The sequence below is a fragment of the Fukomys damarensis genome, unplaced genomic scaffold, assembly GCF_012274545.1.
Source record: "Fukomys damarensis isolate Sample0158 unplaced genomic scaffold, DMR_v1.0_HiC HiC_scaffold_17, whole genome shotgun sequence".
Lineage (NCBI taxonomy): Eukaryota > Metazoa > Chordata > Mammalia > Rodentia > Bathyergidae > Fukomys > Fukomys damarensis.
The window spans coordinates 80,731,482-80,741,908 of NW_022900929.1; the positions used below are offsets into that span (position 1 = coordinate 80,731,482).

Here is a 10,427-nt window from a genome sequence, read left to right on the forward strand (position 1 = left end):
AGTTACTTAGTCAGTGACAGGTATTTACTATGCCATGCACAAAGCTACAGGGAGTTCCAGCACCCCAGGAAGCTTTAAAACAGGAAGAGAGAATTGGACCCTGAAGAAATCAGCTATCAAAATCAGACCCCAGATCAGGAATTCTCAGGATGGAAGAACATTTTCTGATTTCACATAAACAATTCCCAAACAAAGAGACCTTCATGTCCCCGCACATTTTAAAATGAAAAAACAGACAACTCTGCCTCCAACTGAAACTCCATTGGACAAGAAGTTAAGAAGTTACCTGCAAAAGATTGAGCCACCCCCCCATGGGCCCAACCTGTGTGGTATTTCAGGTCTGCCCATACATCCCTATCCCTGCATCTGGGCATCAACAGAGGAGCGTGGGGAGGCCATTGAGGAGGACAAGAGGAGCTGCACATGTGCACCCCTGGGGGAAGGGGTCTCCAAGAATCTCAGCAGCACAGAACTCCCAGTGACTTCCCAAGCATGAGCCCATACCTGCACAGACTGGTCTCGCCAACAAGAAATCAACTTCACGAGGGAAAGGTCAGCCTCAGGAATCAGAGAGTTGGTCTTACCTAGAAATGCACAGGACACATTTACATCTCGAGGTTCAGAACAATGGGACCAAAGGCCCCTCACCCTGCTGCACATGAGAACCACCAGGAGGCCGTCTTTCACAATATAGCCAGGCTAACACCCCAGGGCGCTGGCCTGAGGAATCTGAGGTAGTGGGTCACAGGGGTGGGGCAGGCATTCAGTTCTGTCAGTGGGCCAGATGCGGTTACACTAACGCAAGTTCACGTCTCATTCACTTTCACACCTTCAACCCATCTTTGCACCTCCTCACCAACCTAAGAGAGATCACCAGAAGGACTTACCAATCCTTCCTCATCCAAACAATTCCTGCAATTCAGGCCTGCATGCAGCAGTAAGCAGCAGATGTGAAATCAAAGAGTTCCTCTGCCTTGCCCTTACCCAGCTAACTCTCTGATCCATAGGTAAAGTCCTGGTGATTCATCTGATCCATTTTGTTAGGTACTGCTTCTTTCAAGTTTGCCCTCTTGAGTGTCCTTTCTACCTCTTCGCCTTAATACTCAGTGTGAAATTTAGAGACTGAGGTGGGGCTCCATCCACTGAAATTGGTCCACGGAGAGCCTGGACACTCCCTGCACAAAAGAGCACCACGTGCCCTTTTGTTAACTAAAAATGTTCATGGAAGCATCCAAATGAAAATCTGACAATGAAGACTTTCTGGTAGCGAAAGTATTTCATCCGGATGTCAGATCCTGGGAGACAGGAAGGGAGAATTATGGGGCTTTGTTTGGTGGGAAAACTGCTACGGTAATCGTCTATTTAAATGAATAGATTACATGTTTGCCACTGTGGCATCAATATTTAAATTAGCATTTGTCCAATATGTTTTTGATATGTCTGATTGATGTATTTATATATCCATGTTCTTACATATTTTTATATTAATAGTCAAGGGAAACAGGCTAGAAGGTATTAGATATAACACAAATCAAGAATATGAAAGAAATATTTGAAGAACATGACCACTAATCATTTTTTCCTGAAGGACCATAAACTATGAATTTGAAAAAAACCAAAAACTGCAGAAAACATGTAGGATGGAGCCAACGTAATTCTCAAATCCTGTTTCCACTGCTTCGGGCCCACGCGGGAAGAGTGCTCCCTGTGGTCCTCTTCCATCCTCCCTGGCTTGCGGAGCACTGAGGCTCAGCTGTGGAAGCTCAGGGCTGGACTCAGACACAGCTGCTCGCTGGCATCTGGGGCTCTTCACTGCGCCCTCACTGTGATGTTACAGCTTTAATATGAGGTGGAAGTCAGAGCCAACTTTGCTTGGCAAGGACTGTGGGTTAAAGAATCAAATTCAACTTTTGGGGAAGGATAGAAACAAAACAGCAGCTCACCAACATGGCTCAGCCACCACTTCTGGGTGTGAGGTAGAAGGAAAAGAGAAGGTAGAAAAGGATGACAGAGTTTCTGTGAGCACACGGAATGACAGAACGGTCACCCGCCAGAGGCTGGAGGTCGGACTGGCAGGGGGAAGATGAAGTAGACATTGGTGTGGAAAGAAAACCTGAACACTGAGGTCTTCACTGAGAACGTAAGCTGCTACTCAGAAAAGCAATCTTCTGAAACAGAAGAATGATCTCATACAATAACCCAGTGTGTGGTAATAAAGACATTACTGCAACAAACTGCAGAATATTACATATGGTCTTAATTTAATGCCCATATATTTCCTTTGTTGAAGTTTCAGATTTTCAGACATTTAAAAAACCCTACGATGAAATGTGTTTTTATGACATTACTTATTTTAGCACTGCTATCCGGTTATTTTATTTCATAGGAAAAAATAAATCAGATCACATCTGTGTCTATAAATTCCTTACCATTTCTTGTATAACCATAGAAGCTTGAGATATTCAAAATATCATTCACAGGACTCTTCACCTTATTATGTATAGAGTTCACTTTGAAGGATCTGTTGAAAAGAAGATTTAAAGGAGATGAAGAAGTATGAAAATTACTTTGAGGAAATGAACTGAAGATACAGGAGTGCAGCCATGTTGACAGAGCTGGGAACTGAACACGGGCTGTTTCTAGCAGCACTCCTCACATTAATCCCTGTCCTGAATCTATTCCCAATTTGCTCCACCTAAACCCTCATCCCATAGAATTACAAGTCTTAGTTTGCCAGGAATTTCTGTGACCTGTCTCTTTAGTGCGTGACTTCCGGCCACTGCCACAAATGCTTGGATCCCAATTTGTTGACATTCACCAAGGAATCGTCCTAGCAGCATCAGGGTTCCCAGGGTCAGAGGGGTCTCCAGCTACTGTCAGGATGGTCTCAGGCCACCTGTCTTCAAGCCACTGTGCCTACCGTGGCTCCTGAGCCCTGGAGACCCCAGCAAGGCTGAGTGTGCTGGAAGGATTGGTGTGACAACTCCAACCTAAAACTTACTGTTTTAAGTTTTTAAAAAAATGGGGCTGGAATGGCAGCTGGAGTTTGGAGTTAATGCCTTAGACAGGCAGTCTTACACCCACACACCGCCACTGTGCCACCTGTGTCTCAGTGGAGGATTTTTGTAAAGAACTGACTCATGCAGGACAACCTCCGAAAGGCCCTTCACAGGAAGGTGTGCTGGGCACTGAGGGCTGCACAGGGCAGACTGGAGCGAAGACCTCGGCGGGCATCACGGGGTCTCGGGTCAGCTCTGCAGGTCACAGTCAGCAAGAGAAACTGCCACAGCCCAAGGCCTAGGACTGGCAGAAGCCCTGGTCACACCCATTCCGCACACTCACTCTGTGAAAGAGGAAAGTGAGGCTGCGAGGCCCAGGGACTGTCCAGGCACACAGGGAGGGTGACAAGATGGGGTCGGTCCAGGCTCCAACTCCAGGACCACTGCTTTGCCTCCCTGCACTTTGGTGCTGTGTGATTTTCACTAAGGATAACTATAAGCCTACCCGAAATTAAATAATAGAATTGAGCCCTTAAAATGAACAAAAGAAAACAGAAAATAAACAAAGGAAAAGAAAATTAAGGAAAGGTGTGTGTTTGAATCATAGAAGTTTCCCCGTCCTGGTTTCTGTTTATTAGTGACTGAAAATTAAAGTTCGCAGGACCCAGAAGCAGCAGGGTGGACACAGCGTGATGGCGATTCGCACACCCCGGTGGCTTCTGCCAGGCTGCGGCTCCCTCGGGGAGGAGCTCTGTCTCCACCGGTGCCTGGCACGGGCTGCTGCAGCTGAGCTCTGATTGAGACCGTCCCCACCGCGCAGGCGGCGACTGACCTCCATGCAGGCTTCCTCCTGGGGTTGCCACACTGATGTATCTCTTTACTCTGATCTCTAACACTGCTTATTTATACTACCAGAGTTTCCCCACCCCTTTTTCTATTTCCCTGTGTTCTGCTTTCTGTGCAGCATTTTATCTTTGGGGAGATGCTACCCAAATCTTAATTGTTAAAATGTGTCTTCTGGTGGGCGCTGGGGGGACTTGGTTTGTTAAATCAACACTTAGTGACCCAAGTTCAACCTTTCACATCAGACTATGGAAAACTGTACGAACTGTTACCAGGGAGAGGAGAGAAGAAACCACACAGAGCGGTTACCAGGCTCTGGGACCAGAGGAGGGCCACTCCTGCGTCAACACCTGGAGGAGAGTTAGCCCTGGGTCTCTTCTCTCCTTGGGCTTCAAGGTCCTCATTTGTACAATAAGCAAAACAACAGTACCTATGTCCCAGCCCTGCTGTGCATATTAAATGAAGTCATGTATAAAAAGATGTTAGAGAGTGACTAGCAAATATTAAACATTCCAACAGCAATAGCTACCATTATCACTAAACTACCTCCCATAATGCACTACTAGAGTCTATACCATAATCACCTCAACAGTATGACTTGCGATCTGAAACTTTCAAATATTTCCTTCCCAACAATGTATGGATATATCATTACATGCATTTATTTGAATATTCTTTGTGCACACTTAATTCAAATCAGGAATGAAGAATTTCACGGTGTTTATGCACGTGTACATTTTTATTACCATTACCTGTCTAGCACCGTGACTGGTATAGGTGATAACAACGAATACCATGATGCTTCGTATGTTATAACTGGTATAGATGATCACAGCAAATGCTGCAAAGCGTCCCATGTTATAACTGGTACATGTGAGAACAATGAGTATTTAGTGAATGTATGAATCTTCCAACATATGGATGCACTGTTAAATTATCCTTTCATCCTAAAGAAGCAATGCAAAGATTTTCGTAAATGTGTTTTGAACTAAAGAAGTTGCTGTCTATCTTCCCCCATCAGAAGGATGGGAAGGAAGAAAGGAAGGGAGGGAGGAAAAAGGAGAGGAAGGAAGGGAGGTAGGGAGGGAGATTAGAGAGCTGCACATAGCGCATTAGGCCCCAGATTGGATTAGTCAAAGCTCGTAGGTGTGCCTTACCTGTCAGTTTTGCAGGCCAATTCTAAAGGCATGTTAACTAACTTATTAACTAAAAACAGTCTGCTCACTAGATAAGTGATGGTGTTGGACTCTTGCAAACAGTCACAATCGTCTTCCAGTCCTCTTGATGTCCCCAGGGAGCTTGGCAGAGTGGCTGTGTATTTATTTGACAAGTCCAAAACTTTTCTGGAAAACAAATTCACCCTTGAGTGCTCTGTCTTTGTTTCGGGGCTGCACAAATCACCCCCTGGCAGCATCAGGGAGAAGTGGCCCTTGTTGGAAGCAAGGCCTAAAGAGACAGGCCCCTGAAGCCTCAGGATATTGAGGTGCCTGGTGCAGAGATGGTCCAATTCCGGATCCACACCCCAGGGCAGGAGGCATGACAGGAACAGCTTTGCTGTGTCCAGGGTGAGGCTGGTGTTCACCCGTCGTGCTGGCCGAGGAAGCATCTTCCGGGAGCTTTTAGTCTTCTTCTGCCACTTAATGCCCTGGCTTTCCTCCAGGAAGGTGATGGCATCCTTGCCCTGGGCCGGGCCAACAGCCGCTGGAGGGGCTTGGGGCTCTGGGGGGCTGGCGGCTCCGCTCCTCTTCGTGGTCAGCGTCTTCCTGCCCACCGTGCTCCTGGCTCTTCGCAGCAGCTCACTGCCGTGGAAGGAGCCCGAGGGGCCAGTGTCGCTCGGTGGAGCGGGCAGCAGAAGTTCCATGAGGTTCTCCAGGTCAAACAGAAGGACGTGGAAGCCAACGCTGCTCCACTTGGTCTTCACGGGCAAGATGTTAAAGGGCCTCTGGGAGGCCTCGGGCTCTGCAGCCTGCGGGGCAGAAACACCTGTGTGTCAAAGTTCTTGTCTTCCTAAGTAAGCTATCGTAAAGGTTCCATAACGCCCATGAGGCAGAAAAAGGAAGATTTACATACAATTTTTTGTCTTACCTATTAAAATTTCTTTCTAAATTAAATATTCAATACACATGTTCTCTGAAACCGGTTTTATTTTTCCTGACAGTTTTGTCCCCCGTAAGTCTGAACTAGATGCCCAGAGTAAGATGGCAGCAGGCACTGTCCTCTGACACAACTCCCAACTTCCAACCAGTCAGAGACATGCGACAAAAAGGTGCTAAAAATAAGAGATCAACAGTTTGAACACCGCTAAAAATCTGGGAGCTATTTTAACATGACGGTTCTTCACAATTTGTTCAAAATTTTAAATAATTGGAAGTAACCTAAATGTTAGCCAGTATCAGGTGGATCTGGAAGACAAAACCAGAACACTCACCCTGAAGACCCCAAGACTGGTGCAGTGAAGTCCCAGAATTTGCTTCCATCCTGCCCACACCACCGTCTGTCTGTCCCAACCTGACACTGCGAGAGGCCACTGCAGGAGCTCTGCCTGGAGGAAAGTGTTCTACAAGGCTTCTCCCAGCACCCACAAGACGGTGCTGCCATATTGCTTCACGGGAGTCTGCTGAGTGCGCAGTCTGCGACTTACACGACGAGACGGCTTTTACATAATTTCAAAGGATAATGTAACCTACATTAATTTCTAAAAATAAGGTGTCAAAACGTCATAAAAAACCCTTTTGTAAAATTATGTGTGACTACAAATAAAGGATGCCTTATAAATGGTCACATCTAACACACACAAGATGTGCACTACAATGTTAACAGTAGTTAACCAGAGGGAATTACTTTGGTCTTTGTTTATATTCGAAGAGTTTTTGTTTATTGATTTGATTTTCTGAAACTTGTATAGTGATATTTTTATTTCATAATCGTAGGTTTAAGTTATTAAAATTGTAAATAGTAAAAAATGGGGAATTATAAAAAGCACCTTTTACCACCAAACTGCAAGGGTTATATAATTCTTAATAAACGATTTTTTGCAAGTCAGTAATAAGTGTGCCATACAAATTGAAAGATGGGTAAAGAGCATCAATGGCAAGTCACAAAGAGCAATATTCAAATTAACATATGAAAAGTGCTTACCATAAGTAGTAATCAAAGAAGAAAAATTAAGATAATTCTGTTCACCACATGCTAATTTGGCAGAGATGGTTTCTTACTTTATTTTATTGTGGAATACTTAATAATGTAAAGTAACATGTAAAACATATTTTAGTCTTTTTCAAACTATCAATATGAAACAGAAATGCATTCCAAGGAGCTCGGACAAAGCTGTACAGTACTATTATTCCTAATTACTCCAAACCACAGACAAATACCCATCCACGATGGACTACGTAAAGATGCTGCAATGCAAAAGTATTCAGTGAAAAGAAAGAACCATTGCTACAGTGTACAGCAAGCACAGCCCCCGAGTCCAGCATCGACCAAATAACCCAGACACGAATGACTCTGAAGAACGGGTCTGGGCCGGATGTGGCTGTTTGTGCACCCCTGTTCCTCCAGAAGCAGGTGTCTGTGATGCATCACACACACACCAATACAAAAGGGAGACCAGTAAAAACATGAACTGTGCCACTTCACTCCTGCTAGGGATATGGGCGCTCACAGTAAATCCACAGAGCAGTCACTTCTGGGATGGGGTGGCCTGGGTGGACCGGGGCGGCAGGTGTGGGCCAGGTGGTACACAGCAGGCTCATTCTTGACCTGCTGAGTTTCAGGCAGATGTGCACCTGGTCCACTCACTGAGCTGCATGCTTTCCTGTGTGCTGCACATTTTTCTTGTGCTCTCCACCTCATAGTAAGTAAATAATGTAGAAAAATGTCCACTTAGATTAAAATGTAGCACTTGCCCTGATTTCATACTTCTTCCCATTGCCAGAGATAACCAGTATTTTGAAATTTATGTTTATAACTTTGTTTTCATTCAATAGCTTTTGCTTAAATGTTTTGACTTTCAACTCAATGTACTATGACACTATTTATAATTTGATTTGCCAATGCTGAGATTTACGTCCAATGCTGGGATTCTTAGTTAGGAATGATCGTAACCTCTCTCATTTTCAAAGTGTACCGCGTGTATATTTTGAAGTATACAGCTTGCTGACTGTGGCTTATCATTGCTTTCCAGGTGGGTATTTAAATTATTTTTAAGATTTGCGGTCACAGAAAGAACAAGTGCTACAGTGAATTTCCTGCTAAGACTTACAGTGGACTTTTTTGGAAGTGTCCAGAGTGACACCACTGATTCTTGTCTCCCACCACGGATTGCACCAGTGCAGACAGATATGTCAGTCAGCTGTCTGTGGGCAGTTACACAGGGCCGCCCTCCAGGAGCCAACACAGCAAGGAGCTGACATGGAGAACAACTGAGACACCTTCACTGGTCAGCACTATAAAGAAGAAAGGAGGTACTACCTCCCCTACAGATAGTGCAGTGACTGATACCTTAAATGAGGAAATTCCTGGCACGTGACTTGTCCCATTTGATCCCCATTTAATCAACATTACCTGGGTGACTGTACTTGTCATCTTATTGGTAGGTCATGGTTTTGCCCCACCTCACGCCCACCTTGTAATTTTCCCTTGGGTTTTACAACTGTGCCCTCCTCGAACCTGCCTCACCTCATGGCTTTGCTCCATGAAAACCCTCAGGGAAATAGGGTCCTGGGCAACCCACTTTCCAGTCCCCTTTCTGTCTCTCTTAGACAGAAGCTATCATTCTCTCAATAAATTTTTCCTACTCTTAACCTCCGTTGTTCCTAGACTTCATTCTTCAGTTTTAAAGAACACGAACTTGTGTTTCAGATTCTAGAGGGTTTGGGGATCACATCTCTTCCCCTGTATCAACCCCACCTCGTCACCACGATGGGCTGCTCACACTGGTAATTGGTTAATAATTCCACTGCTTCATAATTCACTAACACAGGCTCTCATTTTTATTAATGTAATAAGTTTATATTTATAGTGTCCTTTTAAATTTATTACTGCTATCACTGCAATATTTCATTTCATTGGCCTCTTTTTGTTATATATTGTACTTATTTATACCTTTTTATAAATTTTCACTTTCATATTGATTCCACATTATTTATTTGGGAAATAACCTTTTATTGGTTATGTGTTCCAAATACATTTCCCCTACTTCTGCTTTGTCATTATTACGTAGGGTTTTGTGATGAACCTTGAATTACTCTTTCAATGCTCTCAAATTTAGGAAGCACTTTACAGATTATATCATTTGTGTTTTCGTAAAGAAATAGTTGCTATCCAGAGGAAATAAAAATGTCTGTACAGCATTTTTAAAATCTTTAATAATTTTATTTTTCATTTTTGTGTTTGATTTACAATAGGAGACAATGTTGATGTCCAACTACTCCAATGTTGTGTGTGAATTTTCCCTTTTCTCATTGACCTTATTACCTGGGGCACAATCAGCTTTTCTACTGGTAGAGAATAGTAAATTGTATAACAGTGTTAGACAAAATTTAACATCTGGTTGTTAAGATTCCCCCTCCTTGGTCTCCCTATGATATGTCTCATGTAAATCTGAGAACATCTGTTAAATTCCAGATTATATCTTCCACTTATTTATAGTACATTTAATTTATATCAAAAGTTTCTGTTCAGAAGTATGTCTGCATGATTTGTATAACAACTGAATTGTGGCATCTTTAACTGAGTCCTTTTTCTTTTTGTTCTCTTTTTTTCTTGTAGAAGTTTGTTAGTTTTGATAGTCTTTTCAAAGAAGCAACTTTTCACTTTGTTTAGCTTGTCAGTGGGATAATGTGTTTCTTGAAAGACAGTTTTGCTGAGCACACAACTTGGGCTGAGCTCATTTTCTCCAGAATTCTTGAAGGCGTTATTCGGAGTGTCTCGGCCTCCTCTGATGGGTGGACAGTCAGCTGCTGTCCTATCACTCCATCTGTCTTTTCTCTCTGTGAGCTTTTTCTTAGAGCCTTTTCTCTTAATATTCTACAACAAATCATGAGTCTTCTAAGTGGGGATGTCCCTCCCAACCTCCATATGTCTGAACACAAGTTCCACTCTCTGTGAATTTTGTGGACTGGGCAGACTTCCCTTTGACCCTGCCCAGGTCACTGTCAGGTATGGGGCAGGGCCCTGAACCCTCCCCAGCTTCTCTCTCTCCCTGGGGCAGGGACGCTGGTCAGTGTTGGACAATCTCTCCCGCATTTTTCTTTTAGTTTCCAATTTTCATTTCACTGTTTTTAATGTACCATTTACTTTAAACCCAGAGTTTTTATCTTTGATTTTTACATCTTTAATTTCGTGAAGTTCTACTTGGTCTTTTGAAAAGACAAACTGGGTCATTTTTATTTTCAATTATTTCTTAATCACATTTTTTAATTTTTTAACACACTTATTTAATATTTTGAATCTGCAATTCCAATTTCTAACATCTTGTGAATATCACTCTACTTTTTATTCTACTAATGCTTTCCTGTTTCCTTCCATGTACTGTTAGTGTGTGTGTGTGTGTGTGTGTGTGTGAAGTGCTCGGGCATGAGG

At 43.5% G+C, this 10,427-nt stretch overlaps 1 protein-coding gene across 6 annotated transcripts in view; it reads right to left on the reverse strand.

Moving 5' to 3' along the window:
* The window catches only part of Wdr72 (WD repeat domain 72), a 154,198-nt gene that overhangs the window by 70,461 nt on the left and 73,310 nt on the right, over positions 1-10,427 (reverse strand). For all 6 annotated transcript variants that reach the window (XM_010609056.3, XM_010609057.2, XM_010609055.2 and 3 more), the window contains 3 exons: positions 5,000-5,808; positions 2,430-2,521; positions 505-584 (listed from right to left, as the gene is read on the reverse strand). In XM_010609056.3, the coding sequence (XP_010607358.1) occupies positions 505-584; positions 2,430-2,521; positions 5,000-5,808 (981 nt within the window). The remainder of the gene's footprint in view (positions 1-504; positions 585-2,429; positions 2,522-4,999; positions 5,809-10,427) is intronic.